Here is a 27306-nt window from a genome sequence, read left to right on the forward strand (position 1 = left end):
TGAAACAAAAGCAAAGAAAAAAAACACAGTTACCCAAATCACAAACAGTATGCTGTCACCGATTCAAAATTAAGAAAATTAGGGTCTGCTTCTAAGTATCTATTAACTCACTCTGTTAACTTTAATAAATAATTTCTCTGGGTCTCTTTTCTTATTTGTAAGTAAGTACACTGTGCAAGAAGACCTCTAATGTCATTTCCTCCTGCAACTTTCTATAATGCTGTCTCTAAAAAAGGAATTCAAAAGCAATGTTACATTTCTGTGAAGACAAAATTAAAAATACATTAATTGGGCTATCTTAAGTGCCAAATAATCAGGAAAAAGAGCCAGAGAGGCCAATACTTGAAAGAAACCAAAATTCTACCATGCTGAGTGTGGTGGTTTTTAGAAGATGAAAAATGTTTTAATCCAACAGATCTTTCTTGTTTTAATGTCCTCGTATAATCTTCAGAAGATTTTCATTACACAATCACCAAAACAAAGTCAACCTTAAAAAGCCAAAATACTGCTTTGGCTGCCATATTATCCCAAGAACTTTCCACCATCTGGTCTGGAAATGTCCTAGAACAAACTACTGCTGGAGCAAGTTATTAATTTCATGTGAAGAAAAAGAGACAGGCGCCATGACCCTGCACTGCTCTGCTAGGGCACAGTGGAACACTTGGATAAAGACAAAAGACTTCATGAAATGGGTGTTAGTGTTGGCTAAGGGCAGTCAATGAATACAGAGGAAAAAAAATCCTCCTTTTGCTTACTATTGGATAAGAAACCTGATGGTACTGTAAATGGAACATAAGTTTAATAAAAACAACTGTCAAGTTCAAAGGATTGAGACCAAAATTTAGAAATATCAATGCATGCCAACATGGAGATTCTAGGAGTCAAATACGGGGAAAGACTAAAAAATAATATGCTATAGAACAGATATTGTCAACAACAGTATGTTAGTATAATGGCCCGTTTTAAAAATTAACAAATCAAAGACATTGTAATACTCCTCATTTGTAAAAGTCTTAACACTAGAAGAAAGAGTGCTTGGCATTTGGGATTCAAGAAATGTGGATTTTAGTCTCAGAACTGCCACTCCTTACCGTTATTGACCACATTACCTATCAACTTCATCATATATAAAAACTAAAGGGATGGATCACACAAATTAAAATATCCATTCCATTTTTTTATGATTTATTGAAGAAAGAAAAAAAAAAACGGGGAAAAAAAAAACAGGCCAAGCGCGGTGGCTCACGCCTGTAATCCCAGCACTTGGGAGGCCAAGGTGAGTGGATCACCTGAGGTCAAGAGATAGAAGCCATCCTGGCCAACATGGTGAAACTCCATCTCTACTAAAAATATAAAAATTAGCTGGGCATGGTGGTGCACACCTGTAATCCCAGCTACTCAGGAGGCTGAGGCAGGAGAATCACTTGAACCCAGGAGGTACAGGTTGCCGTGAGCCAAGATCACGCCACTGCACTCCAGCCTGGTAACTGAGACTCCTCAGAAGAAAAAAAAAAAAAAAAGAACAGAATCAGTGGCTCACGTCTATAATCTCAGAACTTTGGGAGGCCGAAGCAGGCAGATCACTTGAGCACAGCAGCTCGAGACCAGGCTGGCCAACATGGCGAAACCCCAACTCTACTAAAAATACAAAAAGTAGCCATGCATGGTGGTGGGCGCCTGTAATCCCAGCTACTGGGGAGGCTAAGGCACGAGAATCGCTTGAAACTGGGAGGTGGAGGTTGCAGTGAGCCAAGATCACGCCACTGCACTCCTGCCTGGGTGACAGAGTGAGACTCTATCTCAAAAAAAAAAAAAAAATCCATAAAATCATAAATATTAAAAACTGAACTTTTATAAACTTAAATGCTATACTGTATATGCAAAAAATGCATCAAACATTTAAAATATAGCCACAAATTTTCTTGAAATAAAGTTCAACACAAAAAAGAGTTATTAAAAATATTCTTAAAAACAAAAATTAAGATAGACTGACAGATTGATAAGATGGATACATAACAATAAAGCAAATATTCCAAAACTGTAACAAGTATAGAATTTATGGTGGGTAGGTATATGTCCAAAGTGTAATTAGGCCAACTCAAAATGTTGCATTCATAAAACATGGAATAATCAGAGAAAAAGAACCCTCACGAACTAAAAATGATTGTAAAATTTCATCAAATGTTAGAAATGGCTTTTAAAAATATTAAGAGATATTCAACTTCACTTACAATGAGAAAATGCACATAAGAATCACAATATAACTAGGCGCCATGGCTCACATCTGTCATCCCAAAACTTTGGGAGGCAAAGACAGAAAGAGACCAGTCTGGGTAACATAGCAAGACCTCATCTCTACTAAAAATTTAAAAAACTAGCTGGGCCTGGTGGCACACACCTGTAGTCCCAGCTACGGGGGAAGTGGAGGAGGAAGGCTTGCTTGAGCCCAGGAGTTCAAGCTTGCAGTGAGCCGTGATCGCACCACTGTACTCCAACCTGGGTGATAGAGCGAGACCCTGTCTCAAAAAAATTTTAAAAAGGATCACAATATGATTTCAATTTTTAACTTACAAAAAGTTTTATAATATACTATATTTGCAAGGCTCTGCTAGAGGCTTTTGGTGGGACTATAATTGGTATAATCTTTTTCGGGAATAAATTGTTACCAAACTTATCACATCTTTATCAAAACTTAAAATGTGCACAATTAATGCCAACTCTAAAACACATATGATGTCTATAGCTGTATATATTAAGTGAATTTATGCACATGAATATTCATTGGAGTGTTGTTTATAACAGTAAAAGACTGGAAATAAACTAAATTTTCATAAGAGACTGATTAAATTATGATATATTCAGACAATCCATAAATAGCTATAAAAAAATCAAAGTTGATCTATAGCTACTGACTGGGAAAAATCAAGTTAAAAGTGATAAAAGCAACTTACAGTATAGTCTGTGTGGCTGGTATCATTTTTATTTAAAAACACTTTTGGCTGAGCGCAGTCGCTCACATCTATAATGCCAGCACTTTGGGAGGCCAAGGTGGGAGGATCACGAGGTCAGGAGTTCGAGACCAGCCTGGCCAGCATGGTGAAACCCCATCTCTACTAAAAATACAAAACTAAACTGGGCGTGGTGGCAGGTGCCTGTAATCCCAGCTACCCAGGAGGCTGAGGCAGGAGAATCGTTTGAACCCGGGAGGCAGAGGTTACAGTGAGCCAAGATCTCATCATTGCACACCACCCTAGGTGACAGGGTGGGACTCCGTCTCAAGAAAAACAAACAAACAAAAAAAACACATTTTATGCTGTATGCTACGACTGGGAGAGGGACGAGAAGATTACACAAAAAGGGTCCAAAGTGAGAAGATGACTTATTATATTCACTTTTATACTGCCTGATTTTTTTCCATGCGCACATATTACCTATTAAAAATAAATATTTTAGTACAGAAATTTTGATGAAAGACATCAAAAAATAAAAATCAAACAAATTTCCAGAAAGTTAGAATTTTTTTTAAAGATGTGAAAAGTTGAGATAAGACAGGTTAAATCTACAAAGTCCAGTATCTGACTTGAACATGAATTTTAGAGAGATTTTAAAAAAGAGGGAAGGGCCAGGTGCGGTGGCTCACACCTGTAATTCTAGCACTTTGGGAGGCTGAAGAGGGCAGAACACTTGAGGTCAGGAGTTCGAGACCAGACTGGCCAACCTGGTGAAATCCCGGCTTTACTAAAAATACAACAATTAGCCAGAAATCGCTTGAACCTGGGAGGTGGAGGTTGCAGTGAGTCGAGATTGTGCCACTGCACTCCAGTCTGGGCAACAGAGCAAGACTCTATCTCAAAATAAATAAATAAATAATAAAAATAAATTTAAAAAGAGGGAAGAAATGCACAAAGAAATATTAAATAACACAAAAAAACTGCCCACAGTTGAAGAACAAATATTTACTGACTAATAAGCAATCCATCAATGAAAAAATATCACCCACACTAACACATCACCATATTTCAGAATTCTAAAGACATACCCAAGATTCTAAAATCTTCCACAGAGAAAAAGAAAAAAAAAAAACTGTACAGAGCAATGATAATCAGATGGCATCAGAATTTCCTCTAACAACACTAATAATAATATTAGACAGTAATGGAATATCTTCAAAACTCTTGCGAATACTGATTCTCAATCAGAAACTCATAGCTAGCCTACCTATCATTCAAATGTAGACTTATAAGACATACAAGACAAATACATATAAATATAGACAAGTAAGGACTACTACTTTCTTCAAAAGCTACATGAGAATGTGCTACATAAAAACTGAGGAAATAAACCAAAAATGGCTTTAAAGAATATCAGACAACAGTGGAAGCCACCCAAGAAAATAGTGAAGAGGAATCCCAAATGACACAGCTATGTGATAGCCCTACAAAGCAACTGATGGTGTCAATGAGTAGTCCCAAGACTACATATATAACTTTCAAAAATTAGGCTAAAATAATAAAAAAAGAATGAAGTACTGATCCATGCCACAACTAGAATGAACCTTGAAAATATGCTAAGTAAAACAATGCAAACACAAAAGACCATATGTCATATGATACAATTTGTATGAAATGTCCAGAATAGCCAAATTCCATAGAAACACAAAGTAGGCCGGTTTTGCTAGGGGCTGAGAAATGAAGAGTGACTGCTAATGGGTACATGGCTTCTGCTTGGGGTGCTGAAAAGGTTCTGGTATTAAATAATGGTGATGGTTGCACAATTTTGTGAATACACTAAAATCAATTAATTGTACAAGTTAGAAGACTGAATTTTGTGGCGTATGAATGCTATCTCAATAAAGCTTTATTTTTAAAAGTGAAGCTAAAGTAAAGGAAAAACATAAAAAGCTAAGAAATGTCATTAAATTCCAAGAAAAACAAAAACTTACATGAGAAAGTAGATCACGCTGTACTTCTTGCCAAGTGGTTGTCAGGGACTGGGAGTTGGGGCACAGACTGACCACAAGGGAAACTAGGGAACTTGAGTTGAGAGGGATGTAATTGAATTGTTCTATATCATAAAACTTAAAAAAATAATAAAATAAAATAAAACCTCCTGTGACACTGGAGTGGATTTTTGTAGTTGAAGTTGACTCTTAAGGAATCAACTATGGATTATTTAGCAAAGTTTGATGCCCAAATAATTGACAGTGATTTACTTTGTTAAACTCTCCCTGTGCCTAAGTATATTACTGGGAGGGTCTGATTTTTTTTTAAAGCTTTTCAATATTCTTTATTGACGTACAATATATCTACTGCAAATTACAAGTACACATATTGCTTTCTCTATAAATTCTGATACTCTGTCATCCTGACAGATTTTGGGGAGGGAGTAAAATAGGTCCAAAACGTAGAAATGAAAAAGTTTCCAAAATCCTCCCTAGTCAGATCTTCATAGAGTAGTTTCATTAGCTGATTTAAAGTAAATTCTCAAAACAATAAATATACTAAAAGAAAATTAAAAACATATACACATTTCCAAGACACTTCTCCCATTTAGATTATCTATCCCGTAACTTAGCTCCAATAATGTTACAAGATTTACCTAGATGTCTTCTGATCTAGAAATTACTAATATTTTAAAACAATTAAGATACATAGTAAAAATTCAAGAGACGGAGAGTTCTGCCTTCTCATTATTTTTATTGAACCCAACTAATCCCTGCTCTTTGGCTTCCTTTTGTGTACTTCCTACAAGAATATTCTTAAGTAAACTTGTCATCCTGGGGGAAAATAAGTAGATATAAAAGTACAGATAATACAAGTAAGAAGAGAAAAAAAAGAAACAGAACTGAATGAAGGGTGTGGGAAGTAGTATCTTCAATTTACAAAGGGAAAGCCAAGTGTTACTGCCTATATTTGAAGGAACAAAAAGACATATATTATACAGAAAAACTAAAAATGATAATTTAAATATAATAAAGGAATATAGCAAGGGAACAGGTGCAAGTAGACAGAAGGAGATAATCATCTGAGCAGACACCAATAAATAATTTAATGAATCAAAAAAGTGGCATACATTTACATTAAGAACCAAGAAAATGAAACACTTGGATATAAATCTAACAAAATATGTACAAAAGCTATATGAGCAAAACCATAAAACTATGACGAAAGAAATCACATAACTAAATAAATAGAAAGATATTCTATGTTCATGGATAGAAAGACTCAATATTGTCAAGATTCCTCTCAATGTGATCTACAGACGCAACACAATTCAAATCAAAACACCTGCAAGTTACTTTGTAGTAACTTGTAGTAACACAACAAACTGGTTCTAAAGTTACACAGAAAAGCAAAAGGCCTATAAATACCAACACAAAATTGAAACAGCAGAACAAACTAAAAGGATTGGCATTATCCTTCAAGACCTATTATAAAGCTACAGTAATCAAGACAGCATGACAATGGCAAAAGAATAAATAGATCAACAGAACAGAACTGAGCACTCAGAAATAGACCCACATATAGTTAATTGGTCTTTGACAAAGGAGCAAAGACAGTATAATGGGGAAAGGTAGTCTCTTCAACCAGATGATGAAACAACTGGATATCCACATGCAAAAAAAGAGACAGATCTAAATACGAAATGCAAAACTATGAAACTAAAAAGATAAAATAGGAGAAAATCCAAATGACTTTGGGTATGGTGAGGACTTTTTGGATACAACACCAAAGGCACAATCCATGAAAGAAATTATTGATAGTAAGATTAAAATTTTAAAATTTAAAGTTTCCTACTCTGTGAAAGACATAATCCATGAAAAAAATAACTGATAGCAAAGGCCTCATTAAAATTAAAAATTTCTAGTCTGTGAAAGACACTGTGAAGAGAATGAAAAGAAATGCCACAGGCTGGGAGAAAACATTTGCAGAAGACATATCTGATAATGGATTGTTATCTAAAATATACAAAGAACTCTTAAAACTCAACAAGAACACAACCGAATTAAAAAGTGGACCAAAGACTAACAGATATATCATCAAAAAAGATACACAGATGGCAAGCAAGCATATGAAGAGATGCTCAACATCATATGTCATTAGGGAACTGCAAATTAAAACAATGAGATACCACTACACACCTATTCAAATGCCAGAATTTAAAACACTATCACCACCAAACGCTAACAAGGATGTGGAGCAACAGGAACTCTCATTCACTACTGGTGGGAATGGCAAAATTGGTACAGGCATTTTGGAAGACAGTTAAGCAGTTTCTTACAAAATTAAATATAATTTAACCATCATCCATTCATCTACTCTGTATGACAATGATAGATACATTTCACCATGCATTTGTCTAATCCCATAGAATATGAATTTCATGCATTTGTGTAATCCCATAGAATATAAATTTCTTACAAAATTAAACATACTTTAACCATCATCCATTGATTTACTCTGTATATGACAATGATAGATACATTGATCAATACATTGATACACTGATACAATTGATACATTGACCAATAAACTGATAGATACAATTGATCTATCAATACATTGATAGATACATTGATAGATGTATCAAAGATAGATGTATCTATCAATGTATCGATATCTATATCTATTGATATCGATATCTATTTATATCGATACATTGATATCTATCACAGATAGATGTGGCTGTATAGATATATCTATCGATAATTGATACATTGATAGATGATACATAGATGATACACTGATACATTGATAGATACAACTGACAGAATTGATATACTGATCAATATATTGATAGATACACTGTATACATTGTATCAATGACATAGATACATTTCATCATGCATTTGTCTAATCCCATAGAAAATAAACACCGACAGGGAACAATAAAGTAAACTATATTTGGGAGATAATCCAGTACCAATGCAGACTCATTAATTATAACAAATGTACTCCTCTGCTGACGGACACTGATGGGACAGGAGTACTGACTCATTAATTACAACAAATGTACTCCTCTTCTGACGGACACTGATGGGACAGGAGTACTGACTCATTAATTATAACAAATGTACTCCTCTGCTGACGGACACTGATGGGACAGGAGTACTCTATGTATGTGGGGTAGGCTTAACATTAATCACTGCAAATTTTAATTCTCCCAACAAAAAACTAATTTTTTTTCTTTTTAATTCTGTACTTTCTGCTCAATTTTGTGGTGAACCTAAAACTAAATGTTTTGAGAGTAACTAAGACTTTTTTTTTCAAAATAATGGTATATTATTTAGAAATATAAAAGGTTCAATGAAGGTAAAGGTTTATATAAACCACCAGAACAGGTGAGAATTTAGAAGGGTTGTCTCTCAGGAGAAAACATTTAAAAAGGGATGAGAAAAATAATATTTGCTCTCATTATAAGCCTCTGTGCAATCTGACTTTGTCCCTAAACCATGTGCATACATATATGACCACTTAAAATTCAGCACCAATGACTACCAGAAGATATTCAAATGTAATATAATCTGGATTATGTCTGAAAAGAAATTACTCCGTAAAGAAAGAAGTTATGTGTCAGCAAAAAGAAAAAAGAAAAAAATCGATTGTTCATTGGGAGAATTAAAATTTGCAGTTATTAACATCAAATCACTTCATTCATATTTTGCTATACATGTATTAATAACAGCAAACAAAATTAACAGCAGCATTCAGTAACAATCTTGGTTTTTTACCAGAAAAAATTCTCTGAAGGCACCAGACATCAATTTTCAAACTAAAAAGCTATTGTGAACTTAATACATAATACTGTTTTGGTATCTGAAAATACTACAATCTTTGATTCACTGATTCAATCAATGCCTTAAATGCCTAATTCATTCAGAAAGCTATACTAGATGTTTACCTTGTAACACCTAAAACTTAAAATGCTGACTCACTGTAGTCACCCTCCAACGCCTCCCCTACCTTACGGCTAGATTCAGAGAAGCATTTTAGCATCAACATGCAGGGCTGTAGAAAGGCACTTTCCCAACAGCTAGGCCCTTCATTGCCAACCACGGGTCTCTCCTATACCTTCACTCTCTTCCAACAACTTGGAGACTCCATAATAAAGAAACCATTTATGACTCTCTAGGTTCTTGAACCATCTACTCACTGTTACCACCAAATGTTTTCAGTACTCAAATTTCCACAGCAGAACATCTAACCCAGTACTATTAATCTATGGGCCCAATAAATGTGCATTTTATATAATGTTATTACATTTTAGAAATGCTATAAACTGAATTTTATAAATAAGATTCTCAGTTTCACTCTCAAATATTTCCAAAATGTATTTTATAGAAATATTTCTAATAATTATATTCTTTTTTATATCTCAATAAACAGAGAACCCTAAAAATAATCAAACCTTTAGTCCTCTAACATTTGAGTCTTTGCTACATCAATGTAGCTTCTTTATCCCTAATATTCCACAAATCCTCTGCTCAACCTAATGTGCTTGTGATTCTTCAAATACATTATTCATACCTAAGAAGTCCCTATCCGGTTCTTTTCTGCCTCCTTAATGATTTAGCCAGTGCTAATCTGTTCAACTCCAAATGACTGTGGCATTTATCAAATGTTCCTCTCATCGGGGTATCTTTCTGTCTATCCAACTCTATGCTCTTCAAGAGTCACACCTTTCTGTGTTCAGGGTCTACTCCACTGTACACACATAGTATATTCACAATATGTTTTTGAGGATGACCTGAATTAAAAAAGAAATTATTATACTAAGAAGGAATAATCTAGGGACTACTGAGATACAAAGCCCATCGTCCCTAAACGGCCCCAGAATACTCAGCACTTATAACTAATTAATCTACTAGTTACTTAAACAATCTCAGGTGTTATTTCTCAGTGCTTCAGCTTCCAGTAGCCCCTTTCTACTACAAATGTCAGTAAGACACCCACTTGTTACAATGTGCCAACTACAAATGAGCCATTACACTTGCAGTGGAATATGCCTTAGTACAATACTGTTTCCATATAGGACTAGATGCTGAGAAACAAACAAACAAAATGCTTTAAGCACATTGAACAGGTTAGACCCTTACTAATTTACTCTGTAAAGAAATATTTGAGTCTACCATGTGCCAGGCTAACCTGAATATCACGGATGCAGCAGCAGTGAGCAAGCCAAATGCTGCCACAAGAGCCCTTGTTTTCATGGAGCTTTCATTCTAGTTTTACTGGGAAAGTATGAGCAAGAGAGATAACAGATAATATGAAGAGAGTGAAAAGTGTTACGACAAAAAACAGGCTGGGTATGGTGGCTTTTGCCAGTAATCTCAGCACTTTAGGAGGCCAAGGCAGGAGGGTTGCTTGAGCCCAGAGTTCAAGGCCAGCCTGGGCACCATAGCAAGACTTCATCTCTACAAATAATTTTAAAAATTAGTCAGGCAGTCAGGAATGGTGGCACACACCTGTGGCCCCAGATACTCGAGAGTCTGAGATGGGAGAATTGCTTGAGCCTGGGCAGTTGAGGCTATACTGAGCCATGATTGCACCACTGCCCTCCAGGCTGGGTGACAGAGTGGGAATCCCATCTCAAAAAAAAAAAAAAAAAAGGTAAGTAAATAAATAACACATGAAAAAAGGACAGAGAATGAGAGGGGAGCTATTTTCAGGTAGGTGGTCAAAGGTACTCCATAGGGTAGTCAAGGTGGCCATTTCTAAAGAAACAAAACTTGAAGCAGATGAAAGCTTGAAGGAGGTCAGAATGTGAGCCACGCAAATATCTAAAGGCAGATAGACTGCAGAAGGAAAGAAGGCAAGGCCCTAGACACAGCATGGACTGGCATGCTCCACATCAGCAGGACCACCAGCGAGGGTCAGCGGATGACATCCGATAATCCCCTGTACCCGACAAGTCACAGTACACAAATAGATACACACTCCCTGAAAAAGGCAGTGAAAGCAATTAATTATGAAAATCTCATCTTTATCAATCTATACCTTACGAAAAAAACTAAAAATGTTTTCTTAGATTAAATTATAATTGACAAATCTGTAAATCAGGGCCAGGCTAAAAATTAAACAGTCCTCAATGAGTTCACAGGTTCATAAGAAAGACCACAGAAATGGATCCCAGAGAAAAGAGGCTGTATTTTGGGTCTGAGGCCAATAGAAAAACGCCTACCCTGAGCAGAGCTGCCCAGAGTGGTGGCACTAGTGAGAAGGGGTGGAGCCTGTGCTTGACACTGACGTCATCATGTACAGCTAACAGCCACAGATTTGCTGAAAAATGACAGTAACAAAAACAGATACAAAGACAAGGGGAAAAAAATCTAATTTGAGTCCTCAAAATAACTTCCATTTATTAACAAAACGGCATCACAAGTAGCCCCGAAAATACAAGGATGGGTCTATACAGCATCACTGCTTCTGCGGCTACGGCCCCGCCCGACTCCACCACTCAGTTGGTTCCCACAAGTCTCATTCAGCCCTTATAGTAACACCATGAGAACCCAGACAGTGTCACAAATTCCAAGCGCTGGGCTTTTACCTCTGGCTTACCTACCCACATTCTTTCTGTTAGAACACTCCATATTAGTGTCTTGAGGAAAACACCTTTATCTTTATTACTTTTCTGTTTACTTCACCGAGACACAGGGAAGGTATAAAAATCAAAGGCAAGGTTTTGCTTTTGACAGATTTATTTAAATTCTAGTGGGATCGATCCAAAATACACTGAAAAATGTCAAGTCCATGCAGAACTTAATCTTTATTTTAAATATATAAATGCTGAGAGCTATGGAGTTAAGGAAGGATTCCTGAAAGATGAACAATTTTAATGAAGATTAGTACCTCCGTGAATTAATATTTTATCAAGGAATCCAAAGTGTCTGAGAAACAGTAGCCAATAACTACTTAAAAGTCAATCTTCATTACAAATGAACTCCTACAAAGATCATTGTAATGAACTTCCGGGAGTTTATTTCAACTACTGCCACTGATCCTATTCTCTTCATAATGAGGTATCATTTACATTTTAGTTTACAGATCTCTAAATAAATATATAGCATACATATACATATGTATGGTAACCCCTTTGCTCTCAATATTAACAGAATGATTTTAAAAGTCTCATAAGAAACATTTACGCTAGTTTTGAATTACCCTCAGTGGCCATTAAAATTAGTTTCATCTTGTTATTCACCTGCTAATGCAGCACAGGATGAATTACCAATGTGAAATGTGAAACGTTTATAGCACTTCTGATGATGTTCAGGTGTGAGAGCATTCCTGGTTTGCATATATTCCTATTTCCTCTCAAATTATACATTGATCCATAATACTGCACTACAGTTAGAGGAAATGAAACATTCAAAGAGTAGTTTGGTTTCACATGGAAACCGTTACCAAGACAAACCTTCTTGTAGGATGGAGTTCCAAGAACATTAAATCATCAGAAATTGTTTCAGCAGCTGGTTAAAGCTCAGTGTACATAATAGGAGACAACTGGCTAGCTGTGCATTTTCAGTTAATTTAAAAGGTATAAACACATTAAAACACTGAAATGTTTGATATATTACAACACAATCGGCTTGTTCCTCAAGAGTGTTTAAATGGCTGCTGTATTCATTGTGTTTGGAGCCAATTTACTATCTAAAGGTATTTACTGTTTCCATCCCCCTGAATGTCACCAAAACATTTTATCAATAAAGGCAACAACAACAAAAGAGTGTACACATTTAGGATATGTACTAAATTCCTGGTATTGTGTTATAAAAAAAAAAAATATTTAGGGCCAAGCGTGGTGGCTCACGCCTATAATCCCAGCACTTTGGGAGGCCGAGGCGGCAGATCACATGAGGTCAGGAGTTTGAGACCAGCCTGGCCAACATGGTGAAACCCCATCTCTACTAAAAATACAAAAATTAGCTGGGTGTGATGGTGCTTGCCTGTAATCCCAGCTACTTGGGAGGCTGAGGCAGAACAATTGCTTCAACCCAGGAGGCAGAGGTTGCAGTGAGCTGAGATCGCGCCACTGCACTCTAGCCTGGGCAACAGAGTAAGACTCCATCTCAAAAAAAAAAAAAAAAAAAGAAAAATTAGAGGTGGTGCTACTTGTAAAATTACATCAGGAACACATGAAGCACTCCACACACCATGACAAAGAAACAGCACACAGTATATGTGTTTCCCTTCCCTGATCTGACCACATGTAAAAGAAACCTAACCACAGTGGCCTAAGCAAGATAGGTATCTATTTTTCTCATGTAAGAGGAAACCCAAAGATATGGGATCCAGGGCCCATGTAATAGTTTCATAATGTCACCAATATCCCATGCTCCCAGGACACTATTCTTTGCATGCAATGCTCATTAACATAGTTTCAAGACAGCCTAAGCATTGCCTCCACATTCCAGGAAGGAAGGGAGAGCAACAAGCAAAAGGCTGGAGTGGATATGCTCCACAAGTTCATGATTTCTGCTCACATATACTTGACCCAAACTATGTCACATGGTCACATGGAACCACCAAAGTGTCTGAAAAACAAATCTGGGCACACAGCACCACTCTAAACAATACTGGAGTTCTGTCAGAATGGAATGGGAGAAAGGATGGCATGCATGTGTCTGCTGCAGGAGCTCCGGTTGAATGGGAAATTGTCCCATTTCCTTCCCTAGGCGATGACTCTTCAGTTGTCTCAGCCTAATTTCCCAGGTGCATACCATGAGACCATATCATGACGGGGGTTGGTGGTTCTCACTTCGAAGACTATATTAAAATTCTAGATGTTGCATTCATGTACAACAGCAGCTTGCAGCCTATTTTCTCACAAATATCTGTCTTTCCTTTTGGCGCCATAGATAAAGAGCACATTTCCAATTATATCCCCATGTAGACTAAGATTCTGTCATGAGAAACAGTAAAATCTACTTTTTTATTTCAAAAATAATTCCTTTTATATAGGCATTTTCAACAGGAGATGTAAACTCTTTCTACAGAGGTAAGTAAACATCTTCATAGATACAATAATAATGGTTTGTGGTCCTCTAAAGGGCTGTAGGACATAAACAGATATTCAGTGTGTCTGGGGACTCAAATTTCATTAAGTGGGAGAGGCAATTATGAAAGAAATGTCAAACAAGGCTTCTCAGGTAGAAAATATTTTTTAAAATTTTTTTTATTTTTATTTATTTTTTTTATTTTTTTTGTGACATAGTCTCGCTCTCTAGCCCATGCAGGAGTGCAGTGGCGCAATCTCAACTCACCGCAACCTCCACCTCCCCAACCTTGGTTCAAGCGATTCTCCTGCGTCAGCCTCCCTAGTAGCTGGGATTACAGGCATGCACCACCATGCCCAGCTAATTTTTGTATTTTTAGTAGAGACGGGGTTTCACCATGTTGGCCAGGCTGGTCTTGAAGTCCTGACCTCATGATCCACCCGCCTCGGCCTCTCAAAGTGCTGGGATTACAGGTGTGAGTCACTGCGCCTGGTCTAATTTTGTTTTTTTTAAAGTAAAGACAGGGTCTCACTATATTGCCCAGGCTGGTCTCCAACTCCTGCATCCAAGCAATACACTTGCCTCAGGCTCCCAAAGTGCTGGGATTATAGGCGTGAGACACTGCACCTGGCCAATAATTTTTTTTAAAGGTTGAGAATCACTGCTTTAAAAGTAACAAATGAGGCCAGGCACGGTGGCTAATACCTGTAATCCAGGCACTTTGGGAGGCTGAGGTCAGAGGATCACTTGAGGCTGGGAGTTCGACACTATCCTGGCCAACACAGTGAGGCCCTGTCTCTATTTTAAATTTTAAAAAGTAACAAACGAGATGAACATTTTGAATCATATAGGAATTGCGTTGAGCTGCAGTGACAGAAGCCCAGTTACAGCAGTGTTAACTAATAAGGGTCTACTTCTGTCACATGAGAAGTCCAGGATGAAAAAAGGTGGTGCTGGTAGTTGTTGACTTTGGTTTAGCAGCTCAATGACATCAAAACAGAATTTTCTGTGAGTCTCTTGGTTCATGGTGCCAAGAAGGCTGTGCAACTCAAAAGACTGTCCACATTCCAGACAGCAGGAGAAAGGGTTGTCAAGAGAAAAAAGATATGCCTCCTAGCTGACTCAAGCAGTTCCTTTTAGAGAGCTTTACTCAGAGATCTCATTGGAGGACCTTCCTCCACATCTCACTGACTATGCCTAGCATCAAAGAAGGCTGGAAATGAAAATCTGGCTTCACCAAAAGAGGCTGGAAACACAATCAAGTCAGGAAGATAAGGAGAACTCAACTCACTGTGTCTACCATAATATGAAGTAGATTCAAATTGCTTCTCTCTTAAAATGTTGTTTCCAAAGATCTATAAGCTCTCTTAATACAGAGATTAATTCCGTGCCTACCATATTCTTAAGATAGTTTCACTATTTCCCCCTTAACAACATAACATTTTTGTTTTGACGATGAATAGCCAGTCTAAATATTAGGCAGAAAGAAAAGAACTCTGGATATAGAATCCTTAAAAGGCACACATATAAGTACTACACCAGGACCCACAAACTCCGCAACATGATCAATGATGATCTGCCACATACAAAGAAGATAAAACAAATCCTGGCCTAGCCGGAACTTACAAGAGTGGAATATCAGTGATTAACTGCATCAAACAGCACAGCAATTCTTCCAAAAGATCTTCTGAGTCAGAACCTGGTAAGACACACAAAAAGATTTTTTTTTTTTTAACAAAGTACACAGTAGAATACAGTTGTTTAGAAGTTACATTTTCATTCCTAATGAGAATATGAACAGTTATCATTATATAAACTCAGTCATTAATGTTCACCTCTGATTAAAATCCAAACCATGAACAGGTTAGCATCTATCATAATCTTAATCTAGTATAGGACCTTTCAACACCTCTATAGTAACATAGCTTTTAAAGCTTGAAGGTACTTAATGCTCCTGTATGCCAGTAGTTGTCAGATTTTTTATACTGCACTGTGTTTCTTTCAATGAAATCTTACATTAAAGCCAAATATATGAAACAGATAAAAATCAAGCTGCTCTCACTGCTTTGTTTGAAGCAGGGGTAGAGGACTTTTATCCCTCCCTCCCCAACAAATATCTGGCTTTACCCTTGATTTCTTGATGGGTTCTCAAGGTACCTTTTATGAACCTCTGGAGCTCCACAGATCGTAGACCGAACCCCATTAAAGAGGCCAACCTCCTCTTTACAGACAATGAGTCAAAGGTAAAAGGGCTTTCCGAAGTCAAAGAATAAATAAGTGGCAAAGGCAGAATGCAAATTACCATTCCAATGGAAATGTTCCCCTATCCCAAACTACTGCAAGTAACTGACCTCCAAATTCCCAAAGTCAGTCAGTATCTTATGTGACTTCTGCTCTTGGACATTACTGACACCTCCTCCTTCAGGAAATTCCTTCTTTTCTCAGTTCCTATAATACCTTATTTTTAACAAACTTCTTTTTCTATTTCTTCCCAGTGTCTGCTTCCTCAAAATACCTTTCAACTATTGGCATGTTCCCCAGAGTTCTACCATTGTCGTGCTTTTTTGTTCATTATCTCATCACCACAGTTCAGCTAAACAAGTTTACTAAATTAAAACTCACTCCTGGGCCAGGTGTGGTGGCTCACACCTATAATCCCAGCACTTTGTGAGGCCAAGGCAGGTAGATCACCTGAGGTCAGGAGTTCGAGACCAGCCTGGCCAACATAGTGAAACCTCACCTCTACTAAAAATATAAAAATTAGTCCAGCATGGTGGCGCACGCCTGTGGTCCCAGCTACTCAGGAGGCTGAGGCAGGAGAATTGCTTGAACCCAGGAGGAAGAGGCTGCAGTGAACTGAGGTCGCGCCACAGCACTCCAGCCTGGGCAACAAAGCGAGACTGTGTCTCAAAAAAAAAAAAAAAAAGAAAGAAAGAAAACTGACTCCTGGACTCCTTTAACCTTCATGACTAGTTAGTATTTAGTTCCAATTTTACTCCTCTGCAATCCGAACTCCAGGTTACAATCAGAGAGAGCTAACTAAACTCTATCCTTTCACTCTCCTGGCTTAGGTCTTTTCAATTACTTTAAGCTGATTAATATATACCAAAAAAATTCCATGCTCCAAAGTACAGCATGCCAGATTCTTGGAGATATAGTTCCCTTATCCCTTTGTACCTTTATCTCCCTCCAGTACTGCAGTGTATATTCCAGCAATGCCAAGCTATCTGCTACATGCCATTTCACACCTCAGTAACATTCCCTCTGCCCGGAATAGCCTCCAACAATAAAAATCTAATTTTTAAAAAGCCCATCTGTATCCATCTGAACCATCCTAAGTTTCATCTCCTCCATGAAACCCACTCCCTTGCCTCACCCTGAATAATCTATAAAGTATCTATGCCTCGTTCATGCCTCTTGCATTGCATATGTTGGTTACATTATGCCATCATTTTTTGTCTACGAGCAAGCAGGCCCCTACTGGACTCTATCCGAGCTTGCACATAATATGTACTCAATACAATTTGCTGAACTGAGCCCAGGTATCTCAGAAAAAATCCAGCAGGTAATTGCAAAGCATCAAAGCACTTGGAGTCTCAAAAAAAAGTTTAGCAATTTCTTTTCTAGGCCACAATATCACCTAGCATTCAGAAATTATAAAGAAATTTCATCCTGCTTTGCCACAAAAAGAACTGGCATAGTAACCCCATGAGAGGTAAGTACAAATCTTGAAAAGAATATTAAATCATGCTGAACACACCAATCAATGCTAAAAAGGACACACGGCAAGACCCAAGTTCAACAACCAAATTAAATCTCACTCCAAGAACCATCGGGCTTGGCTCTATTATTAGTGAAAAAAATAAAATAAGAGAGTAAGTCACACTTGTCTCTGGGACTGCATGGTTAGTTACCAGATCTAACTAAAATCCCTCTCATTGCCAAGGCTGCCCAACATAACTCAAGTTAACAACCTACTCCAACAAGTTGATTTGTTGGTATATAATATATACTCAATATATGTTTGCTAAACAGTCACTCCTTAACTCATTCTACAGGATGTAGTGTCCCAGGCCCAAGAAAGAACACTTAAAATCACTCAGTGATTCCCTAAGGAACATTTCAGACCAAATGCCAGTTTAATAACACCCCTGTTCAGCCAAGCAGCCAGCATAGTTTTTTAATTACGGAAGGTGAGAGACCAAGTATTCAGGAACCACAGATGGTGCCTGATTTGATTTTTTAACTTCCAGGGGTATAAAAACACTTAATTTTTACATATTAAAATGATGACAAGGATTCTCTATTCAACTCCATGTGCCACTCAAATCATGACCTCAGCCAAATTTACATTTGGGTCAATTAAGGAGTATACACACAGCTTTGTTATCAATCTAATAAAATAATGAAGATGATAAATATATTTCATACAAGTAAAATATAATATTTCAAGGCCAAAGCTCTAACAAAAGACAATAAGCAATATCCAGCTGAAATATCTTGACTTCCATTCCCAAAAAAAAAAAAATTCCTCAGAATTCTAAATTCTTGCTTCTCAGCTAATATAGAAGTAAATAATTGTATTTTAAGTGAAGAGTGACAAGATTTGACTGCTTACTAGGTTTGACATCAAGCAAGCCATTCATATTGCATTATTTCCTTTCCCAACTAGCACTTATATCACCTTAGCTTTCTTATAAGGCCAAATATCTTCCTTAGTTCCAAAAAATAAATATAAACTCACCTACAAAAAGTATAGTAACACATTCAAGCATTTCATGCAGTAAAGAGAATCTTAAAAATTCTTGAAATTTGCAGGTCAATGACAAAATAAACTGAGGTTCTTTGAGCAAAGGTCTTTGCAAAGATTCAGTGTGTTTACTGTATTGTGAAGTTTTATAACTTATAGAGCACATTTCTCTCCTAAGAGTTCTCTCTCAATGCTGGGCACAGTGGCACATGCTATAGTCCCAGCTACTCAGGAGGTTGAGGCAGGAGGATCTCTTGAGCCCAGAAGTTGGAGGCCAGCTTGGGCAACATAGCAAGACCCTGACTGTTAAAACAAACAAACAAACCAGAATTCTCCCTTAAAGAGTTTTAAATTACCACAATAGCTCCAGACAAATATTTTAGTATTTTAAGTCTTAGTTTCTGTAAGATCACATTAACAGCATTTACTGAGTACTCTACCCTTGGACAGGCATTGTGATGAGCACTTTATATTCAATGTCATGTTAACGTTAACCCTGACAATAACTCTTGATGAATAGTTAATGATTATGATAATCATTTTATAGATGAAGACATCAAGGCTCAGGTTAGTTTAATTAGAGTAAGGGGCAGAATCCAGATTTGAACTCAAATCTATACTCTCAAGGGAAAAAATTAAAAGGAAAATATCCTTTAAATTATTTTTAAAGATATGTTTCTATACAAAGTTGGGGGAAACTATTCAACCAATTCATGTTTCACTGAACATTGTAAATACAAAACCCCGAGTACTACAGGCCCAGTTAGGAGGGAGACATCTGAAGTACTACGTATTAGTTTATACATCAGGATGACACACAATGTATTTATCAACACATACTAGAAGTTCTTGACTCCTTCAAAATCCAATGTACAAATAATCTAAAACAATGAATAAATATAAGCTATTATCATCCGTATTGTGCAGAACAAGGTCACTAAAATCCCAGCCCTATCCCTGGAACGCTCTCATTCTAAAGCCCCACTGCTCTAGTCCCTGTGAACTTCACCAAGGGAAGGAGTAGACAAGCGAGATGATATCTAGGGTCCTTTAAGGTTCTAATAATCTATACCCAAAATTAAGCGGCAGTCCCTGTTAGTTCATTCTATCCAGCATCCATTCAGCACCATGTGCTGAGATAGCACTCTCATTTTGTCCTTAGGGAGAGAACCAGAGAACAGTACAATACTGTCCTAATCAAAGGCCTTCCATCACAGTAGGAGGGGAAGGGAAGACAGCAAAAAAATTGTTTTTAAAAAGCGCTCATTGATCATTAGAAAACAAAGCAACCAGAAAAATAAAACATATGGATTTAAATCAGAATATATATAGTCATTAAAAGAAATGTTAAAAGAGTTTTGTCTTTGTTTTCTTTGCATTCAGAAGGTTGAACTGCCAGTTTTTTAATGCTCCCCAAAATTACACTGTGCCAAATACAAGTACTAAAAACTTAATCGAATAGGGCTGTACTCCAAAAACAGGTTAACAGAGTACCTTAGAAGTTCAGAATAAAACTGGCTTCCTTAAAATGGAAGACACATAATTAGATTATATTCATTAAAAACTTATATTCAGAAAATGAAAGACTCATGGTAGAGTCTAGGTTTTTGCCACTTTAATAGTGAAACTAACATTGAAGTTATTCTAAAATATTCTAAAATATTAGATTTAAACTTCTAATTAGCAACACCAAAATGTCTCTTGTAGGTTAATCATAAAGATGAAAGGCAAAAGGACTCTTTTAAAAAGAAAAGTGATCTGCGTTTCAGTGCACTACAATATTTATAAGCTTGTGTCCTATACCATTCAATCAAATCGATAATAATTCTGGTTGACTGCTATTATTTTGGTCAAACAGAAATGTTTCTAATTACCCTAAAAGATAATATACTCTACCAGGTTTGATTATAAAATGTGCCTATTAGAAAAGTTTAATTGATTTTGTTCCACTAATAATATAAGGGAAAGAAAGGGAGAGAAGAGACAGAAATATTACAAAACAATTACACCTATTATATGACCAAAGAACAGTTCAGGAATTCCTAGAGGCACTTTCGTTTTTCTGCAGAGACCGATTACAAATCATATATTACAAGTCAATATTTTAAAGGAATAAGTCCATGCTTTCTTTTTTCTCTGAGCCACATTTTTCCACATGGGTTTGTTTATTGCTTTGCTTACCTATAAGGTTAAATTATTAAATTTGCTATTTAAACAAACAAAGCAAATTTATACTATACAAATTTGGGTTTACCTCCTGAGCTACCGCCTGCCCTGGTCTCTAGGGCCCAGTTCCAGCAGAGAAAGGAGAGCAGGGAACCTGCTGCCGTGGCAGCCAAAGCACCTGAGCCATCTGGAAAAACAAAGCTAGCTTCACAGGACTCACTGCCATCGAGTTTGGCAAAACAAATATGCCACAGGTTTTTAGGGTGATTCCAAAGAAAGAGTTTCAAAAATGTTTTAAGCCTGGGGAGAATGGAAAGGAAACTGCTTGTGTTAGAGAGGGGGTAATTAACAAATTTTAAATATACTTCCACAAATTTCCTATCTTGTATCCTTTTTTTGTTTTGTTTTGATCTCTCACAAGTCAGCCGTTGCCTTCACTGTTTGGAATCCTTGGCTCTCCACTGACCCACCAGCGTGAGGCCACTGCTGACTGGAAGCGTGGTGTGCACAGGCAGAGCCTGCCAAACAGCGGTTCCCACTGGAGGGCTTTGGGCTGCTTCAATGGGGCCACTGAAATGTAAGCCATTTCCCCGTTTTGGTTCATTTTCTCTATAAGAGTATCACTAATCTGGCAGGAAAGGGAATAAGGTGGGTAAAATCCTGGTGCCAGCATTCTGGCAGCCAAGTCAAGACACCTTACTCTTCCATATGTGGCCTTTCCACTGAGCCCTGGTCTCAGTAGGCCACCCTCCTTCCTCAGTGCCTGAGAGTTCACTCAGGAGGCTCTCTGAGTTCAGCCTCTACGGATAACAGATCTGTAGTATTAAATTGGAAAGGGGGGTGGCCTCCTGACTGTATGGCAAGGGACAGAACCTTGGACAGAACTGCTTCTTCCTACCAAGCCGGAATGCCTTCAGAGACACCTGGCACTTCTAATTCCTAAGCCTTTCCAGGGTTCTGGAGTGAGAACTGGCTTTTTTTCTGGAGTTCTCCAACCCTGAAGCCATTTAGCTTTCAGCTTTCACAGATCAGTGAAGCTCATCATTACTCCATTTTCCAACTTTCAAAATGTTATTAACATTGTGTTCCCCTCTCTTCCTCAATCTAATAAATTCACGACTTTTTAAAAGTCCCTTTGCTGATATTTTATTGGAGTTCCAGGAGAAAGCAAACACGCATGTTTAATCCACTATGCTTGAGAGCAAGTCCCACAAAATAATTTTTTAAAAATAAATTTATATTGAACTGTTTGATGCCATGGAAGTGCCATCAAAGCCAGGCTTTTGCTTGGCCTTGTTGAGTCCTGTCTCTTTCCTACTCTCTACAAAGCTGTACTCATGGGTTATGCAGTGTCTTGGGCCTACGCACCTCACTCGCCCCAGGTCTGGGCAGCTGATCTGCTGCCTCCCTCCCCTCAGTGCTCGCAGAGCTGCCCACTGCACCACAGGTGGTAATCTCTTTGAAAACAGGACTAATGCTGGGCGCAGTGGCTCATGCCTATAATCCCAGCACTTTGGGAGGCCGAGGGGGGCGGACCACTTGAGGTCAGGAGTTCAAGACCAGCCTGGCCAACATGGTGAAACCCCGTCTCTACTAAAAACACATAAATCAGCTGGGCATGGTGGCCCACACCGGTAATCCCAGCTACTTGGGGGGCTGAGGCAGGAGAATCGCTTGAACCTGGGAGGCGGAGGTTGCAATGAGCTGAGGTCACGCCACTGCACTCCAGCCTAGGCAACAAGAGCGAAACTCCATCTCAGAAAAAAAAAAAAAAAAACCAGGACTAACTCCCTCTCTGGGCTCTTCATCCTAGCACCTCCTACTCCCCTGGACCTTCCTTTCAGCTTTATTTCCCACCACTCCCACTTAGTTGCTTTTATCTTCAGCCTCTAAATCTCCAAAGTCTTCTTCCCTCATTTAAAAAAAATATATTTGTAAAGAAACTATAGCCAGGTGCAGTGGCTCACACCTGTAATCCCAGCACTTTGGAAGGCCCAGGCAGGTGGATCTCTTGAGGTCAGGGTTTGGGACCAGCCTGGCCAACATGGTGAAACCCTGTCTCTACTAGAAATATAAAAATCAGCGGGACATGGTGGCATGCGCCTGTGATTCCCAGCTACTCAGGAGGCTAAGGCAGGAGAATCACTTGAACCCAGGAGGTGGAGGCTGCATCGAGCCAAAATCATGCCACTGCACTCCAGCTTGGGCAACAGAGCGAGACTCTGTCTCCAAAGAATAAAAGAAAGAAAAAGAAAAAGACACTATCACTGCAGCATGGTGGAGTCGTTACTCCAATGAGCCCTCCTATACAAAACATCTAGTTCTTGGCTAAAATAATACTTTTTAGTGCATTGATGGGCTTCCAGAATGTAAAGCAAATTTCTAAGGACTCCAACCCTATAACCAAAAGAACCTACAAGCAAATAAATGGACTTTAATCCAGAGTAAAACACTGAGCAGTAAGCAAACTCTAAGGTACGTAACCCAGAAGACGAATGCCAGTTAGAATGGAGCCCACTACAGGGAGACTAAGCCTCAGTCAGTGGCAAGGAATGGGGCCTGAACCTGAGACTCCATATTAAGTCAAGAATCGCTGCAGGAAGCTAACATGGCATCAGATGTTACAGCCCCTGGATCCCTTTAGAAGCAAATGCAAATCTCTCCCTTATTTGGAGCCTCAAATAAGATCAAACACGGCTAGGTGCGGTGGCTCATGCCTATAATCCCAGCGCTTTGGAAGGCCAAGGCAGGAGGATTGCTTGAGGCCAGGAATTCGAGACCAGCACGGGCAACATAGTGAGACCCCATCTCTACCAAAAACAATCTTTAAAGATTAGCCAGGCTTGATGGTATGTGCCTGTAGCCCTAGCTATTCAGGAGGCTGAGGCTTCAGGGAGCTGTGACTATGCCACTGCACTCCAGCATGAGTGACAGAAACTCTGTCTCAAAAAAAAAAAAAAAAAAAAAAAATACAATCAATGTCATCAAATACATAAGGAAACAAGCCATGAGAAGTGTTTCCAAAAACAAACAACAGATTTAGGCCCTTAAGGACTTAAAATATTGGATTTATAAGACACAAAATGTAAAATAAATATCAGTATTACCTTGGCAAGAGGAAAGAAAAACTCACATTGAAGGCCAAAGGAAAATGGAAACAAGTTTGTATTACTTCATAGTTTTGCCTAGGGCTGGTTTTGTCCCCTTTGACTGATTCTCAAAAGGCATGGACTAATGGAAAGAGCTATCCTCATATAATAATACAAATTCTCTCTAACAATCTGCTACCACATCATACGTAGCCTATGGGAAAATGTTCAAATACAAAATCCTCACAAATTTAGATTACAAACTAAGAGCTTACTGACACATTACTCTCATAAAGACTGCTTCACTGAAAATGCCAGCAATATCCATGTGATCACAGCAGTATTACAATGGATTGGAATAAAGAAAAAAATGCTGTGTGTGGAATAAGCCAACATACCTAAGATGCCTCAGTTGACTTCGCTCAATTGTTTGCAGATGGCCCTCCACTTTTGTAAATTCGACCTTCAAACAACCTGTACCACTGTATATTATTGACCCCAAACAGTCTTTCATATACCTAAATCAGATATCATATATCAGCTGATAAATGGATGTCTTCAGCTACTGCGTGGTCATGCTCCATTTTTCCCCCTTTCAACAGTATCTGTGTAATCATTTAATTTTATTGCTCTTTTATCAACTGTAAAAAGAAATTGGCAGAAAATATAAAAAGGGCTAAAGTAGAAATCTCAAACTAACAACATGGAAGACTAAGGTAAAAATAATTACATATGCCAAAAACAGAAAGTCTTTAGTCTTAAAAGATATTCACTGGACTTAAGCTGGTGGACCAAGAGTAGGCTCAATTATAAACACAAACAACAACACTAAAGAGCATGTATAGGGCCAGGTGAGGTGGCGCACGCCTGTAATCCCGGCACTTTGGGAGGCCGAGGCGGGCGGATCACCTTAAGTCGGGAGTTCATGAGCAGCCTGGCCAATATGGCGAAATTCCGTCTCTACTAAAAAAAAAAATACAAAAATTAGCCGGGCCTGGTGGCGGGCACCTGTAATCCCAGCTACTCAGGAGGCTGAGACAGGAGAATTGCTTGAACCCAGGAAGTGGAGGCTGCAGTGAGCCGAGATTGCGCCACTGCACTCCAGCCTGGGTGACAGAGCAAGACTCCGTCTCAAAAAAAAAAAAAGTATAAAATCTTGAACTGTCAACTCTGTATAAAGAAAGCATATATTCACAATGTCAGGTTCAAATTAAAAAAAGAAAGAAAGAAAAGCTCTGTCAGTATATGGACAGAATCACTGACAGATTACCACAGAGATGGCTCTTTCAGTGAGATAACTATCTTGATAATGTGGCCTATGGTTGAAAAAGTGTCTTTTTCCCACTATCCTTACATTAGAATACCTAGGATGCACAACAAAAAATCTTGCGTCCCAAGCTTGGACAAAGGTGGGGGGTGCAGGGATACTCTGAGATTTTGGCCCCAAAATAAATACAGCATATCTCTAAAGTGCATCAATTCACTTAATGGTATATAATGAAAAATAATTTTATATTAAAATAAAAATGATATTGTAACAGGATAAATATGTTACAGGAAAGGGGTTCCAATCCAGACCCCAAGAGAGGGTTCTTGGATCTCACGCATGAAAGAATTCAGGGCGAGTTCGCAGTGCAAAGTGAAAGCAAGTTTATTAAGAAAGTATAGGAAAAAAACTCCAGAGACAGAGCAGTCCCGAGGGCTGCCGGTTGCCCATTTTTATGGTTATTTCTTGATATGCTAAACAAGGGGTAGATGATTCATGCCTCCCCTTTTTAGACCATATAGGGTAACTTCTTGACGTTGCCATGGCATTTGTAAACTGTCATGGCGCTGGTGGGAGTGTAGCAGTGAGGACCACCAGAGGTCACTCTCATGGCCATTTTGGTTTTGGTGGGTTTTGGCCATCTCCTTCACTGCAACCTGTTCTATCAGCAAAGTCTTTATGACTGGTATTTTGTGCCAACCTCCTATCTCATTCTGTGACTTAGAATGTCTTAACTGTCTGGGAATATAGCCCGGTAGGTTTCAGCTTAATTTTACCTAGCTCCTATTCAAGATGGAGTTGTTCTGGTTCCCATGCCTCTGACAATATCATGTTAAATAAAGTATAAAATATGCATATTTTGTAGTACATAATACAAAACAAAGTGCTAGATTTGCAGGTATTGAGTGGGCTATGCTCTTGGGCCCTGTGAGGATAAACATTCACTCCATTCTTGCTGCTAGCACTTCGTGGGAAGGTTTGCAACTTGCCAAGCAGAACTATGTTTTTGGTACTGCTGGCATCACAATCACGAAGGCCAGCATTAACAAAACTAACACACGCAAGACACAATTCTAATTAAAGGCTCTAACTTTAGACATCAGTATATATTTAACAAATATAGAAGGCTAATTATCAACATAATAAATTAAACATATTCCTCTCTTGAAACTCAAACTCAATGTATGAAGCACAAGCTCTGAAAATCACTGCTGAATGATAAACGATAACTGTGAAAGATGATGGAGTGTTGGGGATAGTTACATTAAATTAATTCAATTCTATATAATTCTTGCAAACATTCCCTCCTAGAAAAAAACAAAGTATATAACATTCAAAATACCAAAATTCTGCAGAATCTCTCACACACCAACTTAGTTAACTTTCTCAAATCCTTGATTAAGTCTATACTATAACATACAGTTATGTGGTAGTCAGAGAACATAATGATCAATCCCAAAAGAAGATCAAGACCAGCAAAAAATCTAGCTATATTCAGAAACAACTTAGAAAGTTTTGACTTATGTTCCTTTCCTACTTAGTGACTGAGAAAGAGACAGAAAATGTATTTTGCCTGTGAAAGTTTAGGGGGAAGAAGGAGAAATACTTGTTTTTCCAGTACCACTAATCAAATGTGGAGTCAAAGGGACTTTTATTATTGAAATAAACTTTGGTGAAATGACAAATGCTCAATCTCTAAAAATATTAGGACAGTTCAGTTTGCTTCCTGTGCCTCAGCTCCCTTTTCCAAGGTAGCTTAATGAAAGGTAGCTTCAATAAAATTTGGCTGCCCAGGCCAGGCACAGTGGAGCACACCTGTAATCCCAGCACTGTGAGAGGCCGAGGTGGGCAGATCACGTGAGGTCAGGAGTTCAAGACCAGCCTGGCCAATATGGTGAAACCCTGTCTCTACTAAAAATACAAAAGCAACCGGGTATGGTGGCACATGCCTCTAATCCCAGATACTTGGGAGGTTGAGGTAGGAAAATCACCTGAATCCGGAAGGCAGAGGTTGCAGTGAGCCGAGATCGTTCCATTG

At 38.2% G+C, this 27306-nt stretch overlaps 1 protein-coding gene across 7 annotated transcripts in view; it reads right to left on the reverse strand.

Annotated features, from left to right (window-relative positions):
* The window catches only part of DYM (dymeclin), a 154651-nt gene that overhangs the window by 47182 nt on the left and 80163 nt on the right, over window positions 1–27306 (reverse strand). For all 7 annotated transcript variants that reach the window (XM_031658824.1, XM_031658820.1, XM_031658821.1 and 4 more), the window contains one exon: window positions 15623–15695. In XM_031658824.1, the coding sequence (XP_031514684.1) occupies window positions 15623–15695 (73 nt within the window). The remainder of the gene's footprint in view (window positions 1–15622; window positions 15696–27306) is intronic.

Source organism: Papio anubis, chromosome 19, assembly GCF_008728515.1.
Source record: "Papio anubis isolate 15944 chromosome 19, Panubis1.0, whole genome shotgun sequence".
Classification (NCBI taxonomy): domain Eukaryota; kingdom Metazoa; phylum Chordata; class Mammalia; order Primates; family Cercopithecidae; genus Papio; species Papio anubis.